The sequence below is a fragment of the Myodes glareolus genome, chromosome 1, assembly GCF_982192425.1.
Source record: "Myodes glareolus chromosome 1, mMyoGla1.1, whole genome shotgun sequence".
NCBI lineage: Eukaryota > Metazoa > Chordata > Mammalia > Rodentia > Cricetidae > Myodes > Myodes glareolus.
The window spans coordinates 27,915,090-27,935,983 of record NC_142026.1 but is presented as its reverse complement, the minus strand read 5'-3'; the positions used below and the strand labels follow the sequence as shown (position 1 = coordinate 27,935,983).

At 48.2% G+C, this 20,894-nt stretch overlaps 2 protein-coding genes across 3 annotated transcripts in view; both read right to left on the bottom strand.

Moving 5' to 3' along the window:
* The window catches only part of Psmd1 (proteasome 26S subunit, non-ATPase 1), a 76,215-nt gene extending 74,019 nt beyond the window's left edge, over positions 1–2,196 (bottom strand). Inside the window, exon 1 of the mRNA XM_048428988.3 lies at positions 2,030–2,196. Within this exon, the coding sequence (XP_048284945.1) occupies positions 2,030–2,045 (16 nt within the window). The 5' untranslated portion in view covers positions 2,046–2,196. The remainder of the gene's footprint in view (positions 1–2,029) is intronic.
* A 9,842-nt stretch (positions 2,197–12,038) lies between these two features.
* C1H2orf72 (chromosome 1 C2orf72 homolog) lies at positions 12,039–20,651 on the bottom strand. Of its 2 annotated transcripts, none has more exons than XM_085697319.2 (3): positions 19,958–20,651; positions 17,479–17,595; positions 12,039–14,620 (listed from the first exon to the last, which is right to left on the bottom strand). In XM_085697319.2, the coding sequence occupies exons 1-3, from the start codon at positions 20,598–20,600 to the stop codon at positions 14,481–14,483; spliced, it is 900 nt and encodes a 299-aa protein (XP_085553445.2). In that variant the 5' UTR covers positions 20,601–20,651; the 3' UTR covers positions 12,039–14,480. The 2 variants fall into 2 exon arrangements, with proteins under 2 accessions (XP_085553445.2, XP_085553448.2); XM_085697322.2 differs by having other exon boundaries at positions 17,479–17,592; positions 19,958–20,649.
* Between the last annotated feature and the right edge of the window lie 243 nt (positions 20,652–20,894).

The following is a 20,894-nucleotide window of genomic DNA, read 5'->3' as shown; positions in this document are numbered from 1 at the left end:
TTTATTTGAGGCACACTTTTTAAACATTAGCCATACATTTCCTGCCCAAAATTCTACCATGGAGTTCAGTCTAACAGTATTAAGGCAAGTTAAAAAGGTCATTACAGAATTATGATGAGGAGGGGACTGCCAAGGGGGAGTCCGAATGTTTTGATAGAGCAATAAGGCTGAGATGAACATTTAAGACCGAAGATCTAAGGTACCTTGTGAAAGAAAAGAATAGAGTAGGGACAAGATCTGCAAGAACTCTCAAATAGGAGAGAAACTGAACAAAAAGTCTAGTGTGATCATGGTTTAAAAAAAACGAGAGTATTAGAAATCTGAATTTTATTCTAACCATCATTGATGTACTTGAGAAGAAATGCTATGCAAGGCTTCCAAAGCAATTCCAGGAACTAGAAGAATGGACTTAGAAAAAGTATTGGTGGAAAAACAAAAGTCTCGAGGCTAGTATAATAATGTAGGCAAGAGATGAAGAGATGAAGGTGGCCTGGACCACATTCCAAATGATACGGCTGTTTCTGGGTCTACTCCAACAGCAGTCAATTAAGCACCCAGAGATCAATGAAGCCAACACTCTGAAGACAACATCTACCAATAACTAAGGGAAATGGCTGGACCTAAGCCTATATTTACAAGTGGCAAGAAATCTAGAGTTTACCTCCAGAGCTAATTGGAAAAAAAAAAATGCTTCCTTTGATGGGAACTGAAATTCATCTGTAATCACCTGTATCCTTCAGGACAAAAGTCTAACTACATGTACAGGCAACACTTCTCCATGTGTTTGAAAATAACCATCACAGGGTGTAGTGGTGTACACCTTCAATCCTAGCACTTGGGAGGCAGCGGCAGGGGGATCTCTGTGAGTGTGAGTTGAGTCCAACCTGTTCTACATAGTGAGTTCCAGGACAGCCAAAGTTACACAGTGAGACCTTGTCAGAAAAACAAACAAACAAACAAACAAACAAAAAAGGAGGAGAGAACTGTTACAATTCCTAGCATCTCTACCAATTTCCTTACTCAATCCTCAAAAAGATGGTCTCAAGCTCCCCACCAAACAGATCACTGTCTATGGATAGACAACCTGTTTGTTCACAACAGTTCACAATACTTGTAGAGCAAGTACAGAATAAAAAGGACAACCACGCAAGGGTATGTAAGCAGCCAAGGTTGAAAAAGCACCAAGGCTGGGGACAGCTATATGCAAATCAATCTACAATGCGTGGGGTGGGGGGCTTGAAAATCTCCATTTAGAAGTTAATCTCTACATCCTCCCATTACAATCGACACTACAAGTACCAACGTGTAAAACTATACAGGTGGCCAGGGAGTGGTGGCGTTCGCCTTTAATCCCAGCACGCGGATCTCTGTGAGTTCGTGACCAGCCAGGTCTACAAGAGCGGGTTGTTACACAGAGAAACCCTGTCTCGAAAAACCGAAAAGAAGTAAAAAGAAAGGAAAGAAAGAGAGAGAAAAGAAAGAGAGAGAATGGAAGAAAGAAAGGAAGGAAGGAAACTATAGTGTATTGGAATCGCTCTGCAGCCCCGAGTCCCGAGCATCTAAACACACAGAGTTAAGGTGGCTCTCCATTCAAAATTGCTTTTACCAAATGAGGTTCTTAAGTGGCCCCACACCCAGCCACCTCAATCTAAATTCGGACTTTCAGGAGAAGGTATCTTAGCCCGAGCCAGAAGCACTTAGTGTAGCAGTTAGGCTGTCGGACCAGGAGCTGCTTTACGATGCTTCTCCCTGAAGTCCAAGCGACCGCCGAGGAGCCCGGTCCAGTACTGGCACGGGGGTGTGGCTGGAGCGGGATGCCTAGGTAGCCACCCGGTCCGATTCCTCCAAACTCAAGGGGCCTAAGTGGCCTGGCCAGCCTCCAAGCCCCTGTGCCCAGGGTGGGCCTCGGGCAGAGGGGCCGCGCAGGCCGGCGCTCGACCCGGAGGTGCCCAGTCACTCGCCCTGACTCAGCTAAATGCCGGCGCGGTGGCGGCTCCTCCCTGGGGCGCCTGCTCCCGGCCGCACTCACCGGCTGAAGTGATCATGGCTGCGCCCTGCACTCGCCCGTCCTTTAGTCCACAGTCCTGGCCAAGCCCTGGATCTGTCAGCTCAGGGCCCGCTCACTCCGCCGCGGCTCCAGGTTCCCGGGTGCGCTGCTCAGTCAGTCCCCTCCACAGGCCGCCGGCTCGCTTCTAGTCGAGGACCCCGCCCGCCCTAGGGCTGCCCGCACTTCCGCCTGAGACTTGGCGCAAATTCGCCTACGCGCCTGTGTCTTTTGGGCAGCTGCCGCCACTTGAAACCATGCAACACGGCAAAAACCATGCCGTTTCTTTTCTATAGCTCTCCGCGAGGTCATCAGAGCTCTGACAGGCTGGGAAGGAACATTGATCAGCACCTGTCATCAGGCTTCAAAATAGACACCCTTGCAAAAAAAAAAAAAAAAGAGGCCCATTCATCACCCGCCATTGCTAGAAGAAAGGGTTTAGGGAAGGTATAACTAATGCCCGCAGCGCCACCTATGGCTCTGGAGGTCTCACTGCGGTAATGCCCGCCCACTCAAGACGGTTGGGAGTGTAGCAAAGTACGTTCTTAGAAAGGTGGCTGAGGCAGAAGGATCTTGAATTCGAGGCCAGGCTGAGCTATAAAAAGAGCTGCTGTCTAAGAGGGGAAAGGTGGTGGTGGGTACGACCGGAGAAACGACTTGGTCGGCTCAGTGCCTGCCACGAAAGCACAAGCCTCTGAGGTTGAATTTGGATTCCCTGGGGCGGGTGGAGTCTCTGTGTTGGAAGAGGTGGAGACAGGCGCCTCTCTGGTGAGGCCCTGTCTTGGTGAGCTCCAGGTTCGGTAAGATACCCTGATTCAAGAAATGAAGTGGCTTGGTGTGGTGACTCACACCTTAATCACAGCACTCGGAGGCGGGAGGCAAAGGCAGGTGATTCTCTGTGGGTTCAAGGTCAGTACCGGCTGCTTAGAGAGTTCCAGAACAGCCAGAGTTCCGCAGTGAGACCTTGTAGCAAGGCAAACAAGCAAGCAAACAAACAAAAAAAGAGGAGAAGCATTTGAGGAAGACACCCAATGATAACCTCTAGCCTACTTGCGCAAAAACACATACTTGGCACAAATATACTTCCACGCCAGTGTCTTTTGTGCAGCTGCCACCTCCGGAGGACCCCCCCCTCCTCCCCCAAATATGAACACACATCCAAAAATAGAGTTCCCAAGTGTTAAACATGGCGGTACATGCCTTGGGAGGCAGTGGCAGACAGATCTTTGTGAGTTCCAGGCCAGCCTGATCTACATTGTGAATTCCAGTCAAGTAGGGGTTACATAAAGAGACCTCATTTTAAAAGGGCGGGGCTGGTGGTGGTTTGGAGAGACGCATTTAGTGATTAAGCCTCCAGTGGACCCAAGTGCAGTTCCCGGCACATACATTAAGCAGGTCATAATTGCTTGTAACTCCAGCTCCAGAGGATTTGAGGATCTCTTCTGGCCTCCACAAGGACCTGCACACACATACACACAAATAAATCCTTAAAATATATATAAAACAAGACTTTCTAATAAAAAAAAGTTTGCCTCCAAAATACAAAATTCTCATAGGATTTATTATGATAATGAATTAGCAATTAATCAGTCTATTATAGATAAACAATGAGGATTTAGGGGAATGGTCTTATATAATAGGTTGTCCTAAAACATATTATGTAGCTGAGGATGACCTTGAACTTATGACCCTCCTGCCACCAGTTGGGGAATGCAGAGATTACACATCTAGTATATACAGTGCTGGTGCTGGAACCCAGGGCCTCCCACATATTACATGAGAACTTTGCCGATTGAGCTACATCCATAACCCCACAAAGACCTTTAAAACTGCGCTTTTGGAACAGCTAATACTGTCCCTTTGCGTGTTTCAAAAAGCAGAAGTGTGGCTGGGTGTGGTGGCACACACCTTTAACCCCAGCGTTTAGAAGGCAGGGGCAGGGGGTTCTCTGTAAGCTCAGAGCCAGCCTGGTCTATAGTGAGTTCCAGGAAAGCCAGTGCTATGTCTAAAGACCCCGTTTCAGAAAACAAAACAAAAATCAGAAGTATGGGACAATATATAGGAAAAAGTATGTCAAAAGAAGAAACAGTGTCATATATTATTTCCTCCTACCTAACCGGTGCTCTGCTCTCCTCCTAGCAGTGGGTTCCTAATGTATCTTCAGAATTGTGAAGTGACAGCTGTGGCTTTCACTTACTCTCTTTGTGTGTGTGTGTGTGTGTGTGTGTGTGTGTCCCTGCACCATATGCATGCCTACTGCTCTCGGAGGCCAAGAGTGAGCAGCAGATTTACTTCAGTAGTCAATGCTGGGGGAATCTTGACAAAAGTTAGTGGTAAACCTAACAGCAACATGTCTGTAGGGGAGTTGCTGGGGACCAAACCCGGGTCTTGTTCCCCTTACCTTTTAGTCTTATCCCTGGCAAACAGTACTGTTGAAGCTACTGGCTTTGCACCACCAACCTACTCTTTGGATAGCAGTGACTGAAGCCTGTTTCTGTGGCCTTCTCAAAACAGTCTAATATAGTGAGACAAATCAATGTTTTGCAGTTGCCAGCAGATTAAATGATTGGTGATACACTTGAGTGTACGCGTGAACTTTTAGTAATTTGGTATTCTGAAGCCATGCTTGCCAAGAAACGAACTCCTTTGACGGGCCAGTGATTCAGATCAAAAGGCACTGGCCAAACAGGTGTGCATAAGAGATATGCAGATTGAACGTTTGGGGTGCAATTCTACAGAGGTACTCCCACAGAAAGACACTGTGAGTTCCCAAACTTCTAGAGAAATCACAGGCAACTGCCAACAGGTAATACAAAAGAGTAAATTGAAGAACCAGCCTGCCTCCACCTTGGGCTCAAAAGCCATCTTATAGTAAAGACCAACTAGGTTCATTCCTGTTTGTGATTAAATCTCTGTTTCTCAAGGATTGGGCTATGCCCTACCTGTAACCTTAACTACAAATGATTCTGTACTGCCTGTTCTAGTAATGACAATCGTGACTTTGTTTCAAAAAAGTTATTTATAACCAACTGGCAACCCTACCTTTGTTTCCAAAGATTATATGACCACCTTGCTATGCCCACCTTGCAATTATGTCTTTGTTTCAGAGGGGATTGAATGTTTATGTTCTGCCCCTGTAACTCTATTTTACCCACTGAATTCTCCATTTGGAAACCTCCCTACCCCCGAGCTATAAAAACCTTGTCTTGGGGCTGGAGAGATGGCTCAGTGGTTAAGAGCATTGCCTGCTCTTCCAAAGGTCCTGAGTTCAATTCCCAGCAACCACATGGTGCTTACAACCATCTGTAATGAGGTCTGGTGCCCTCTCTGACCTTCAGGCATACACACAGACAGAATATTGTATACATAATAAATAAATAAATATTTAAAAAAAACAAAAGACCTTGTCTTCTTCACATCCAAGGGTGTCCTCTTAAACCCCCGCCTTAGGGGAAGGAAACCCAAGTACTTGAATTAATTGCTTACTTTAATTAATTTGGCCATACTGGTTTGAGTTGGTGATCTTTCTCCTTCCATCTTTCAGATGAATGGAAGTAAGCTCTTAAGAAAATACTAGCTCAAGGGCCACTTATACAGTTCAGTGCTTGAGTCTTTGGGTAACCTGCATGAGGTCCCAATACCTCAGAAAAGTCCCAGTACCTCAGAAAACCAGAACTGGGGTGCTAGGAATACAGATTAGTGGCAAAGTTCTTGTTTACCGTGCTCAAGGTCCTACGAAGGATAAGGCGGGAGGGAGGACGAGAATACTATGTTAGGTTGTGACAGCTGTAGCATCAAAGGCAGTAATAGGGAGTAGAGGGGCCTGTGATAAACGAAGACTGCACGGTACGCGCTGCTTCTACGGAGCGTATAGCAATGACGTTCAAGAATGCAGGCTTCCACTGTGAAGCCGATGCTTTCCCCAAGAAAGTCAGAAATGACCATTTCATGTGCGATCGTAACATTCTTTTTTAAAAGCTACTTAGTTTTTAGTCAGTGTTAGGTCCAAAAGAAACGGGACCAATGGCTAACTATGGTGCCTATTAGCATACCAAAGCGAATGCGGGCTTCCAAGCCTGTGTGTACCTGTGGCTCTTTTTGGCTCCTCACCCTGCCCCTACCGTAACCTACTCTAGCTCAGAACAGCTCTTCCTCCAGCTTCTCATCTCTATATAACCCTGTCATTTCGGCCATTTGCTCTTTTGTCCCCCCCCCCCCCCCTTACCGCTTATCTTGGTCGTTTCTTTTGTCTTTCTCTTCCTCTCTGAACATTCCCTCTCCCTCCCACCCTTATGGCCGTGTTGGGTCTACTACTTTCTCTCCCTGCTCCCGACTCTTCCAGATGTCTCTGTCCGGACCCTCCCTCATATCTACAAATAAAAACCTTCCCTCCAACCGTACCTTGTAGCAACCACGTCCTTACTTTATATACAGTAATTGCAATGTTCGAAGGGAACCCACGGCTCCTTGCACAGTAAATGTGCACAGTGTTGACAACTAATAGAACACCATAGCTCCAGCTCTGGAATTTTGTATGTTGATAATTAATTAAAAATCTTTTGGGGGCTTAGGGTGTAGCTCAGTGGTAGAGCACTCGACTAACATGGGTAAGAATCAGTGTTTGAATCCCAACACGCAGGCAGGAAATCGTCAGGTCTTACAGCGCCCTCTGGTGGTCTCAAGGCCCCTTGCTTGTAGCGTGGCCCAGGTCCCCAGCCCTGGCATCAATCCTGGAGAGTGTTGGGCGGGAACCATAGACCTGGCGCGCCTCCCCAGCAGTAGAGTGGCGCAGTGACTGAGCGTCACTTGAGTCCTGCGGTTCTTGGTCTCTACTGCCGAATGGCGATCGACCACCGCAGATCTCAAGGCAAATCAACCACCTGGATAGGACTGTTTCATTGACGACCAGTGCCACGTGTTTTTAGAGATAAAAGTTTTTATTAGTGGGAGCAGGAATGTGAACCTCAGCTGATGGCACGAATCCCTCTGTGTGGATGCTTGATCTAAAGCCAAACGCCTGTCCACGGCTGAAATTGGTGTGGGGAGACTGAGGCACCTAATGATCATTGAAAGTGAGGGTGAGGGGAGGGAGGGCCACAGGGAATGTCCAGGTGGGATGGTTACGAGCGTCCACTCTCTGGTCCTTTCTCTCTCTTTCTGGAATGGTCAGCCACCTCCCAGGAATTAGGGGTTAGGAATCATCTTGAACTCCTCTGAAAGTCTTTTTTCTTTTTAATATTTAATTTTTATTTATTTATTTTTTATGTATATTGTTCTGCCTGTATGTCTGCTTGCAGGCCAGAAGAGGGCACCAGATCTCATCATGGGTGGTTGTGAGCCATGATGTGGTTACTGGGAATTGAGCAGTAGCTGTGTAACAACAGCTACTGCTCTTACCCCTGAGCGGTCTCTCCAGCTCCCTCTCTGTAAGTCTTTAGTGTCTTCCTGGTTCTCAGTGCTGTTCACACCAGGAACTACAAAAACAGTTGTCTTGCATTTTTAGGGTTTTGTTTTTGTTTTTTGTTTTCTGAGACAGGGTTTCTCTGTAATTTTGGAGCCTGTCCTAGAACTAGTTTTTGTAGACCAGACTGGCCTCGAACTCACAGAGATCCACTTGCCTCTGCCTCCCAAGTTCTGGGATTAAAGGCGCGTGCCACCACCCTGCTACATTGCATTTTTGTTTGATTTTTCAAGATTGAAGCCAGGACCTTGTGCTTGTAAGGCACACACCGTGAGGGAGCAAAACCATAGCTTGCATTTAATTTTAATCATTTAACATTAAATTTTTATTTTGAAGTAGAAAATTTATTGATTTAATGTAATCAACAGGTATGTCAAATGAACTTCAATTTATTGCATTTTTTTCCCAATTGAACAAATACTCAATTTGGTTACTGGAAAGCTTCATAGATGGAACAGTTTGAGGATGTGAATATTCTTATGACTAAATGTAATGGACTCTAAATAGAAATTAAGGGTTTTCAGTGCCAAGGTGTGCATGTGAAATCAGAGGATAACTTACAGGAGTCAGATTTCTCTCTCTCTCAGAAAATAAATGCATATGTTAAATAGATATTTTAATTCAGGGTTGAGTGTTTAGTCTGTATGCATGTATGTAAGTGTACCACATACATGTCTGGTGCCAGAAGAGGTTGTAAGAGGGCATCGGATTCCCTGAAACTGGAGTTATGGATGGTTGTGAATGATCATGTGTGTGCTGGGATTTGAACCGGGATCTTCTATGAGAGTAGCAAGTGCTCTTAACTGCTCAGCCATCTCTCTAGCCCCAGGTTCTCTCTACCATATAGGTCACTGGGATCCACCTCAGACACAAACGCTTGGCAGTGGTCGGTTTTACATGCTAAGCCATTTTGCTGGCCATGAATTAAGTGCTAAAGTTCTCACAGGGTTCAGTGATTTGGCAAAAGAGGATGGAAAATGCTGTGGAGACAGTGTGGGTGCTCACACTCGTAATGCCAGTACTTGGAAGGTGGAGGCAGGAGCATCATGAATGCAAGACCAGCCTGAGCTACACAGTCAAGTTCAGGGCTAGCTTGGGCTAAGTTGTGAGAGTTTGCTTTTAAACATGTAAAATGCTTTATTATTCATTTCCAACTGAAAGAGAATTTTGCTCTTAGGAAGTATATATGGGATGTGGGTGTAGTTCAGTTAGTAGAGTGCTTGCCTAGCATGTACAAAGCCCTGGGTTTGATCCCAGCATTGCCTAAATTGGGGTGTGGGGCTACGGAGATGGTTCAGTGGGTAAGAGAGCTTGCTGCCCAAGCAAGATGACCTGAGGTCATATCCCTAGCACCCACATAAAAATCCAAGCATGACCCCACACACATGTTACTTTAGCCCTAGGACAGGTAAGGAGATAGGATCATTAGGGTTTGCTGGCCACCAGCCTAGGGAAAAACTAATGAGTTCCAGGTTCAATGAAACACCCTGTCTTAAGGGATGATGAGATGAAAATGGTAAAGAAAGGGTATACCCACGTCCTCCTCTGGCCTCTGTGTTTGTGTGTGCATGACACACACATGATAGATACCAGGTGTAGTGTCACACATGTAATCCCAACACTAGGGTGGTAGAAGTAGGAGGGTCAGTTCATTCATGGTCATCCTCAACTACAAGCTGAAGGATAGCCTGGGATACAGGAGACCCTGTATTTAAGAAAACAAAGGTTGGGCCAGGTAGTGGTGGCACATGCCTTTAATTCTGGCACTCGGGAGGCAAAGGCAAGTGGAGCTTTGTGAGTTTGAGACCAGCCTGGTCTACAAGAGCTAGTTCCAGGACAGCTAAGGCTGTTACACAGAGAAACCCTGTCTCAAAAAACCAAAAAGAAAAGAATGAAAAAGAAAAAAAGAAAATGAAGGTTGGAAAGGTGGTTCATCAGCTAAGAACACCTACTGCTCTTGTGGGAGAGCTGGGTTCAGTTCTTAGCACGCACACAGCAACTTAAAACCATCAGTAACTCCAGTCCCTAGGGATTCAGTGCCTCTTCTGACCTCCATGGGCTTCTGCACACACATCCATGCATTTACGGACACTCAGGCACACACACACACATACACATAAGACTTAGTAAATGTGCTTTTAAAGTATATTAACCTGGGTGTGGTGGCTTCTGCCGTTAATCCCAGTACTTAGGAGGCAGAGGCAACTGACTCACTCTCCATGAGTTTGAAGACAGTCTGGTCTATATGGTGAGTTCTAGGTCAGAAAGAGCTCTACCTAGTGAGACTCTGTCTCAAAAAAAAAAAAAAAAAAGAAGAGATTGCTCATGATTAAAATTAACGTTACCTGTTTCTTTACCTTTTTACCCCAAGGTGGCTACTAGAAACCGGGAAGTTTCCCCTACACCTTGCCATAGATTCCTCTTAAGCCCGCTAATTCAAGTGTGTCCCTTCAGGGCCTTGCCAACTTTCTGAAGCTGTTCCTGTTTCCTGGATCTGGGTAGGCTGAAGCGGAGACACCCTCTTGTCGGGGACCAAGGAGGTGAGAGTAGCTGTCCCCCACATCTAGGGGTTCTGGAGCAGCCAGTCCACAGGGATCGCAGGTCAGCGTGAAGTTAGCCTGCAGTAAGAATCATGATGCAAGCCTCCCTCAGCATGAGGACCTCCTTCACTGGCGATGAAGAGAACCTGGGGCTAAGAGACTGTGGTAGTTGGAGTATAACTGGCCCCCATAATCACACAGGGAGTGGCACTCTTAGGAGGTGTGACTTTGTTGGAGTGGGTATGGCCTTCTTGGAGGAAGCGTGTCACTGTGGGGGAGCTTTCCCATGCTCAGGATACCACCCAGTGTCTTGGTCTTCTTCCTGTGGCTTGCGAAATGTAGCACTCTCTGCTCCAGCTCCTCTGACTGCACGGGGCCATGTTCCCCATCATGATGATGATGGCTGAACCTCCGAAACTGGAAGCGAGCCACTCCAGTTAAATGTTTTCTTTAAAAGAATTGCTACAGGCACAGTGTCTCTTCACAGCAATAAAAATCCTAACGAAGACAGAGATAGACCCAGTTTTTATAACTAGATCTCAAATCCAGGGCTTGGTCACAAGGACTAAGCAGGGTGTTCAAAGCCCTGCTAAGCATTTTGGGTAGGAGCCATGGCTGGAGATCCTAGGCGAGAAGGTAGATAGGGTTCTCAACCTTACCACAGCCACACCCACCTGGATGGGACCCCCAACACACCCTGTTCTCCCCTTCCAGTCTCACCCGTTTACTTCCTGTGGCTCTGAACCTACCTGCGACTCTGTCCTACAGGCAGCCATGCTCTTCTCCCAGGTGGCCGCCATGAGTGTAAGGCTGAAGACTTGGGTTCACAGTTGAAGGCAGACAAGGATGTGCATAGATTCCTGGTGGTCCAGGACCACCAACTTCCCCTAACCCAACACTAAGGTTATGCAAGTGACTGGCTGGCTGTCCTGGCTAAATTTCACCTCTGTCCCAATGCTTGATCCACTAACACACAAAAACAGGTCAGAGTGCTGGCGCAGCCCTCAATAAAGACAACTTCCTCCCCTCTGTGTACCATGCAAACAGGACAAAGTCCAGGCTACCTGTCCCTGTGAAGCAAGCCCTACCTTGTAACTGGCTTTTTTTTTTTCTTTTTGGCTTTTGGTTTTTGAGACAGGGTTTCTCTGTGTAGTCCTGGCTGTCCTGGAACCCACAGGCTGGCCTGGAACTCAGAGATCCACCTGCCTCTGCCTCCCAGGTGCTGGGATTAAAGGTGTGCACCACCACTGGTCAGCCGTCATTGGCATTTTAAAGCACAGATTGCCTTCGCATCTTCAGCGGTCAGTGGCCATTACCTTCTGGCTGAAGTTTGGTCCTTGTTTCTTGCAGAAAAAGAGGAGCTCACTGATATTGCAGGCCCAGGGCATCCACATTTGGTTCCTTTAGAGACTCTCCTGAAGATTTGCTTTGACAAACCAGGAACTCTTTGGAGGCAAACACTTGAACAGGAGAGAAACCATGACACAAATCTCACAAAGATTTGCCTGAAAGCTAGTGAAGGTCTGGGTTAGCTCTGCTTAAACACACACATATGCATACACATCCGCACCCTCTATTGTATATCAAAACCATGCTATCTTTCAATTAAAAAGAGAATCTCCTTTTAAATATTTACTTCTGGGATTGTAAAATGGTTCAGCGGGCAAAGGTATTTTGCTGCCAAACCATGTGACCTAAGTTGGATCCCTTAGGTCCACATGGTGGATGAATAAACTGACTCCCACAAGTCGTCCTGACCTCCATACATGTGTTGTGGTATGTATGCGCCACCATAAATAAAAAGTAAAAATAAATAAATAAATCTATTTAATACTGGCTTCCACTCCCCAGATATTTTCCAGTTCCAGACATGGACTGTGAAGAAATCACCTGGGCCTGGAGGACTTTTAAGGGTATTTCATTTGCTCAGACTCCCTCCTCCCCAGGGCCCCGTGAAGACAGTGTTAGAGAAGAAAAGGAAGACTCATTCTGCTTCTATCCGATACCGGTGAGGCACTGTCTGGTTTATTAGATCTAAGGAGCCAGGACTCAAGTCAAAAGCAGGGAAACTACCAACGCATTCCAGGTTAGAACCCCAGGACCCAGTGGAGCTGGTGGTTAGTTCCTCACACGTGGCTCCCAGGGACTCCTGGCTTCCTCCAGGTCTCCAACCTTCCTTCCTTCTTTCCTCTGAAAGGGTCCCACAAGGCCATCCCTGGTGAAACCCAAGTCTTGCTGTCCGCTGGGAAACAGTACTAAGACAGCAGGATGCTGTGTTGTGGCACCTGTTTTACCAGCTGGGAAACAGAACCCAGGCTCCGTACAACGACCTTTGCAACCAGTGACAAGACAACAGGCAACTCAAACCACAACTAATGTGAATGGTGTGTGGATCGCCCTTTAGAGCAGAGGCGACGAACTCAAAAGGCCCTGTGGGTGAGGTACAGTAGGGATGGGGCTCCAAGTGAAGGACGGTGAGGAAGGTACAGCCTTCCTCACCCAGGAAACTCGGCTGATTTAAATGTTCCTGTTTCCTAAGTTTCAAACATGGGTAACAAATACAAAAGATATTTAACTCTGTAACTTCTGTCTTAGACAAATTCCCAGTTTAAGCCCCTTTTCTTGATCAAATAATGGAACTTAACTGAATGATCACATAGGATTGCATAGGTCAACATTGTGACAAAAATATAGCAGCTTCAGATACACCAGTCTTCCGGTTTAAAAACAAAATCAAGCTGGGCTACGGTGGCACACACCGTTAATCTCATCATGAGAGGCAGAAATCTCTGGGAATTTGAGGGTAACCTGGTCTACAATAGCTAGTTCCAGCACAGCTAGAACACAGAGAAATCCTGTCTTGAAAAACAAAAACAAACAAGCAAAAAAAAAAAAAAAAGCCAATAAACCCAAAACAAGTCAAATTGATAATTCAAAATTGCTCTTTTTTTTTTTTTTTTTGAGACAGGGTTTCATGTAGCCCAGGCTGGCCTCCAGTTCATATTGTAACTGAGGGTGAATTTGAATTTCAGATCCTCCTCTCTCTACTTCCCAAGAACCAGGATTACAGGCATGTGTACTTCTTCCACTTCATATAGCTGTGGGGATCAAACTAGCACGCTAGACTCTCCCCAACTAACTGAACTACACCTCAGCCTCTAGCTCACACTTGAATAAAATATGCTAGCTGGACCACGGGACAACCTTGCATTGTTAAAATGATGTCTGCTTCCACCTCACACCGGGAAGATGCCAATCCCTCTGCACCTCATGCTCTTTGCATGAGACTGAGAGGGAACAGGATTAGGCTGTGGATCACCAAGAAGAAACTGAGGCACAGAGCAGGGAGGAGGGGACCCTCCCTTGGTGGTGTCACAGAAAGAGTTGAAAGGATGACTCAGAGGTACGTAGTTCCTCACAGGGAGCTACGCCAAACACAGCACAGTTGGCTATCTGCAGAGTGGCACAAGGATGAATATGTAAGTCTATCCACTTCCCTCTGACAGCACTTTTCTCACATCAGGGAAAACCAGTAGGGCCCTTTCCCTTCCAAAGACTGATTTCTCCAGGGGCAGGCAAGATCAAGAGGCAATCCCCAGTTGCCCCTGCGTGAACCGTCTGTGACTCAAAGCCTCAGAGGGAAGATTCCAGAATACTTGGGCTAGGTAGGACCTGAGTGCTAATAAAAGTCGGGAGCTGAACGCCCCAACACCCTGGCTTTCCCTGTCCTTGGTGCTCTAGGCAGCTCCCAGAAAACTTTTCCACAGAGGATTTGGCACAGTAATCAGTGTCTACACCGGAAAGACTGAGGCCTCCTTTTCTCACAGCATGCAAGGCGCTTTTGGTCCTGGTCCTGAAACACACAGGTCATATCGGCTCTGGCCTGACAGGCCCCCTCCCGGCAACAGTCAGGTCTTGATTTTGGCTTGTTCGGGGGGGGGGGGGCAAGAACCCAGGAGAGCCAAGGGGATCTCTTCACAAAATGACAGGGAGAAGGGACTGGCTCTTCCATCTCTCGAAACTGTCACAACTGGTATTCTGAGAAAATAGATTATTTGTGGTTGAACCGTCCTACACGCTGTGAGATGCCCACTAACTGTCCCCACACAAGTTTCCAGTGTTGCCTGGAGGTGCACCCTAGTTCCTGGGGTGGCAGGCCCCTGGGAAACAGAAGCCCCAGACAGAGCGGTATGTCTGCAAAGCGGTACAGTGTCTCCTTGGCTCCGAGAAATGAAGGCACAGAGAGACAGGATCACCTTGCTCACAGAGTGAAGAAACACTAAGTGTGGAGCAGTGAAAGCGGCGGTCCCCAAGCAAGCGGGGTCTCTGTAGTCAGTCAGTCACCAGCTGCTGAGGTCAACACTGTGGCATGGAAGCTCACTGAGAAGGTCCAGACCCCAGTGTGCAGGTTAGGGCCAGTCCAGGGGTCCGGCCTTCATCTTGTGTCCTCCAAGGGCTCAGGTGGCATGCGGACAACTCCATCCTGGGCTCTGGCTCCACTCCCTCGGTCTTCACAGTCTCCATTGGGACACATGGCTGTCAGTGCAAGCTCCTCCTCCAAGACCTGGAGGTGTTCTGGAACATTCAAGAATGAAAAGATCAAGTTTATGAGTCAATATCCAGCACTTGAAGGGAAGAAGTTGACCCACGATCTACGTTTAAAGCCAACATGGACTTTTTGGATGTCAGATGGCTCAGCAGGTAAAGGTTTTTGCTGCCAATGCCGACAACCTGAGTTTGAGTCCCAGGACCCGCATGATGGAAGCAGAAAACCAACTCCCTCAAATTGTCCTATGACCTCCACAAGCACACCATGGCACATGCACATCAGAAATGAAAATGCCAAGCAAAATACAGATCTAAAACTATTTTAGAATAGCAGCTCCCCCTTTGACCCAGCAAGCCCACTTTCAGCTGTGTAGGCAAGGACACATGATCTCCACACCCCTGCCACCATCTCAGTTCCGGTCTAAGGGTGAAATGATGGGTCAGCAGAGAGAAAGAAAAGTCCCAGGTCCTTATGAGGTCTGTGAGATCCTGGGCTGATACCGACCAACTCTAACACCAATGCCACTGTTTTTATGAGAGATAGCGAGGTCTCTTACAGCTTATACTAGTTGAGTCTTGGCTTCCCCACCTGCAGCTGAAACTGTTGCAACTGATCCTCAGTCGGCATCCAGAGAACTCACAAGGCGAACAACCTAGGGTTTCTATGTATGCTGGGGCTCTGCATTAAGAATGGGGTTAGGGACACAGCCCAGTCAGTAGAGTGCTTGCCTAGCACACATTAATCTCAGGTCTAAACCCTAACACCGCATAAACTGGGAGTGATGGTGCCTGCCTGCAATCCCAGTACTTGGAAGGTGAAGGAAGAGAATCAGAAGTTCAAGGCCATCCTTGGAAACATTTGAGTTCAAAGCCAACCTAGAATATATAAAACCTTGTCTCAAAAACAAAACAACATAAAGACTACATAAATAATAATTTAAAAACAAAACAAAATAAGACAACAACAAAAGGTTGTGCATGTAGATCAGAGTGAGATTGTAGGTTCATCTCCCAGAATCACAAAAAAGTGTTTTGTTTAAAATAAAAGATGTTGTATAAAATTCTATAAAACTAAACACCCCCCCCCACACATGCACTTAGCAGTAAAAAGTACTTGCTACTATTGCAGAGAATTGGGTTCAGTTCCCAGTCAGTAACCACATGGTGGCTCACATAGATCAGTAACTACAGTTTCAGTGGATCTAGCGCCCTCTTTTGGCCTCAGTGGGCACTATATGCACATGGTGCATATACATACATGGAGGCAACTCATATACATACATAAATACAGTATAACAAGTGCTCTCACAATGCTCACATTCTGTTAGGGATTATGTATAATCCAGAGATGACTGAGATGTACAGGAGGCTGTACATAGGCTAAACATACACAGTGTGCCCTTTCGTTTCTCTTGTGTGTGGTATGTGCACGTGTACATGTCTTTTCATGTATGTGGGTGCATTTGTGCCAGTACACAAATGAGTGTCTGCGTGTGCACACACACGCACACTCACATGGTGGCTCCCCTGAGGTTGATGTCAAGAGTCCTCCTCCATTGCTCTTCCACCTTATCCATTGTGGAAGGGGCTATCTAGCAAACCCAGAGCTTGTAAGTCTGACCAGTTTTGCTAGTTTGCCTGTTCTTGGTCCCTTTGCTTACTCCCTCTGAGGCTGGGACTATAGGCCTGTTGGCACACTCTCTTGGTCTTTAGTGGGTTTCTGGGGATCCACATTCCATCCTCATACTTGCCTGGCAATCAATTTAACCACTGAGACATCTCCCCAGGTCTGCTACTCTATTATTTTATATAAGAGCTTTGAGCATCTTTAATTTTCGCTTAATAAATTATTGGCCACTTAATAAATGCATGCCATTTTTATATCTATCTATCTATCTACCTATCTATCTATCTATTGTGTGTGTGTGTGTGTGTGTGTGTGTGTGTGTGTGTGTGTGTAGGTCAGAAGATGACTTGTGGGGTGTCAGTTCTTTCCTTCCACAATATGGATTCTGGGAGTCAAACTCAAGTCTTCCGTCCTGGTGGCAAGCACCTTTACCCACTCCATCCTACTAGACCAGTGTGTGTGTGTGTGTTTTAAGCCACTGTTTGTCGCAAATTATTAGGCAGTGAGAGAAGGCTATTAGGTCAGTGAATTGTCAGTTTTAAATAAGAGACACAATAAAATCTTACTCTGTGCCACCGCTCATTGTTTGTGCCCTGCTCTTTCCGTGCCTCCACTTACCAGCAAGATGACCCCACCCTGGAAACCACTCTAGCTGAGTTACCTCCTTTCTAGTCTCCCAGCCTCTGTGGGTCAGGTCACTCAGTATCCCTTTAGGGGCTGCTGTGGTCCCCTCTAGCTGGAATCTGTCTCTGATCTCCCTGTGTTTCCACAGGCTGCCATCTTTGTGCTTGTGTCTAAGACCCTGTGCCCCTGAAGGGCATCCTGGCCTCCATGTGGCCCAGATCTCCACTTCAAGGCCTTCCCTTGCCCTCTGCTCCTCAGCCCTGAGCACCCTTGAAGGGCTTCCTTTTCTGAATATGATATCTGCTAGCAACTGTTGCTCAGCGTGGTCTCTGAGTCTTCCTATGTCTGCCCACAGGAAACCCTGTTTCTCAGTTGAAATGCCGCTAGCTCCTTAACACTCACGTTCTTCGGGGGACACTGGCCTGCCCTCGCAGCCCCCACTATGCATGTGGAATTCTTGTCCTATAGCTCTCTTCATACCTTCACCAGGTTAGAGGACTTTTAGAGCAGGAACTCTGCCTGAGCCCTGCTTGGAGGGACAGGCACCCGAGTGCTCCTGTCATTCTCAGCACGGAGAAAGTGTGTCCTTAAGGCCCCTGTATTCGCGCAGGATCCAGGCAGCCAATGTTTTTACCTTGAGCTGGGCCTTGGGAGGAGGTGGCATCTCTGTGGTTCTTCCTCTGGTTCCGAGGACCCCAGGAAAAGCAAGTCAGTAGGCCAAGGAGGCCCGGTCTTTCCCAGGCAACTTCTGCTAGAAAGAGTCCAAATCCCCAAGGCAGAGGTCAGCTCGTGTCTGGAAACTTTCTTGAGCAACCCAGGAGTCTTGACTTTCTACCGCCCTGCTTTCATCTGTCTGGCTATCTCACTTCAGCCTCACAGATTTCATGTGAAATGTGCACATGCTGGGGAAACCATAGCAACAAAATGACATGAAATCAATCACGATCGCATACCACTAAAGAAACCTCTCAGAGAGCAGCCATTTCTCCTTCAGTTTTAGTTCAAACCCTGCCTTCTTTCCTTGATTCCCTACCCCAATTCTTCATCTGTCTATTCATCCATCCTTTTGTTTGTTTCTGAGACAGGATCTCACTATGTAGCCTAGTTTGTCCTTGAACTTTCCATCCTCCTGCCTCAACCTCCCAAATGCTGGGATTACAGGTGTGCATCATTGTGCCTTGCTTCAAACCATTTCAGAACACCAATAGATTAAATTTTTTTTTTAAATGACAGGGTCTCATTTCTTAGGCCCAGCTGGCCTGACACTCACTATGTAGACCAGGACGGCTTCAGACTCACAGAGATCTGTCTGCCTCTGCCTACTAGGTGCTAGGATTAAAGGCGTGGGTTACCATGCCTGACTTCCGTAACCTGTTGTAAAAAGCTGCAAGGAAGTGGATACACAAGGAGTTATAATTAACTCATGGCCTTGAAGCTTTGGTTTTTTCTCAGTGTGTTGTTATGAAAGTTAGCAAGAGTTGGCTATAGCAGAAGATGATACATCTGCTAAGGTGCCATTTTCCGGAGTGTCAGTGTTTATTTCAAAGCAAGGATTTAGTCATCCATTTTGGATGCCAGGCAGGGAGTTAGGAAACGGGAATCCTAGGGTTGTTAAAATCTCAAGAGAGCAGCGACGAAACCATTTGGTCATTGCTGAGAGAGCCAAAGATCAAAGGTTCTGAAATTTCACTACTGAGTTTGCCAGCAGGAGGGAGTGCAGGCTTTTCAGAAGGCCCCTTCCCCGTTTGAATGGAGGGGTGAGGCAAGCTATAGAAGGAAGAGAAGATAGGGCTCTCTGGGCTGGTCACAGTTAGGTGCACAAAACCATGACCAGAATTAAGCGTGCCTGGGGGAACTGAGAGCTAAGAGAAGGAAGGTTTAGAGTTTTCTAGGTGCCAGCTCATTAGTCTAGGGGGAATTTGTGTGAATTCCCTTCTTTCCCTCAAGGCCAAGTAAGGAATCGGCTGTCTGGATATGCTCAGAACAGGGGTATACATGGGGAATTTATTTCCCTCACTTTTCAGGATGCTGGAGGTTGTTCATCCTCCATCGAAGGCAAGTTGACCAGAAGCTAGGGGAGCCTCCAATGACAGAAATGACATTTGCCAGGCTGGCAGGTGCAAGTGTGACGTTTGGAACATCAGATAGTGTCTCCCGGCTGAGATAGGTCTGACGTCTCCCAGTGGCTGGCTAATGGCCAATAGCATTGATGCCCTGGAACACCCCCACACAGCCACTTACTAACTGGGAAGCTTACTACAGCAAAGAGTCAACGGAAGGGAGTTGAGCAGTGCAAAGATCTCCCAGTGTCTGCTCCAGCTCCACTGAAGGCCTACATTTTAATCCCACTATACTGCAGAGTTCCTGCAAAACCTGCTGCCCTGGGACACCTGACCTGTCTGTAATGGAAGATTCCCCGGCTGGGAGAAGCTCTCACTCCTTTCTACGCTTTAAGCGTGTGTGGACGAAAAAGGTGACCCTGCCACGCCTGGCAGCAGCGATCAGATCAGTGTAGGCGGGAAGCCAGGAATCACTGAGGTCACCATGGTCTCGGTTCCTTGCGCTTGCTTACCAACACTAGGTTCCTGGCACCTATTTCTTGCCTCTGCCAGGAACGGTGTCCGCCTTCCACCTTTCCACACCGAGTCTCTGGGCATTACTCATGCTCTCCCGTAACTCCTGCAACAACCATGCCTGCACCGTGCCCTAAAGCTCCGGTCACCCCCGCCTCAGCCCGTCTCAGTTCTTCACCATCCCCCACGCACACCACCCAAACTTTTGCACCCCGAGACGTTTCTATCTGCTTCCACTATCCTCAGTCTCCAGCTCGTACTGTTCAAAACAGTTCAACTCTATCCGCTTACTGACCTTCTGAACCCTAGGCTGCCATTTCACTGGCAATCTGGATCGACTCAACTCCTTTCCAGAGTCAGGTCACCTTAGGCTCAAAGGCCTTGTGCTAGGGACTTCTCTGCTCAGAAGAACTGTGGTCTCAGTTTACCACGGTGCACAACAGAGTTGGGTGGCCTAACGGGGTTCAACCGGACTAAAGGAACTGAAGTCTTCCCCTAAACGCCTTCACCGGTACCCAGCCCGATCCCGTGCAGCCTCACCTGGTCGACCTGGTCCGGCAGCTTGCAGGGCCCTGCAGGCCGCCTCCTGGACCTCCAGGCTGGAGGCCGGGGAGCCGGGACGGAAGGCTGCAGCTTGCACCGAACCCCCGACCTGGCTGCCGAACACCGAGCGCAACAGCGTCTCCAGCAGCTGCAGTCCCGACACCACCGCGTCCTCTGCTCCGGCGTCGGCCACCAGGACCCCGACCAGCGCTGCGCCCTCCGGTCGCCGGCCGCGCACATCCCGCAGCATCTCTCGCAGGAGGCGCCGCGGGTCCCGGGCGGCCAGCGACGAAGAGCGGCACAGCACGAAGACCAGCGGCGAGCGGATGGAGCGCGCTGCCTTTGCCCCCGGAGCCCGATGCGGCCCAGTGGCCGCCGCCGTGGCCGCGCTCTCGGCCTCTGGGTCGTGGCCCGGCTTACCGGGTTTCCCCGACTTGCCCGACGCTGGCTCCGGCTCTGGCTCCGGAGGGAACACGGCGCGGGAGAAGTCTCGCAGCAGCGCGCGGCTCTGCTCGCGCTCCCACAGCTCGCCCACCAGCAGCACCTGCCCGCGGCCGCCCGCAGCCTCTACCAGCGCCTGGAAAGGCAGCTCGGCCGGGCTCGCCGGGTGCTGGGTCAGCGGCTCCAGCTCGCTCTCCATGCTGGCCTCCGCGTCCTGCGCGGGGCCCGGAGCTCCGCAGCCTCCTCTACAGACACGCCCCCGAGGGCCGTGCCTCCCCGACCCCCTGGCTCACTGGCTGCGTCCTGCGCTCTCTTGTCCCAGTGCGCTGAATCATTCATTCATTCATTCATTCGTTTATTCAGACATCCAGTACACACTTCCTGAGCACTCAGTAGGTGCGGGCTCTTGGGGGGACTGAGGGTGAGTGTACGTTACCCACTCAAAGTAAGATGGTTTTGAACCCCAGAGCAGATTTATTTATTTTTCAAAAGA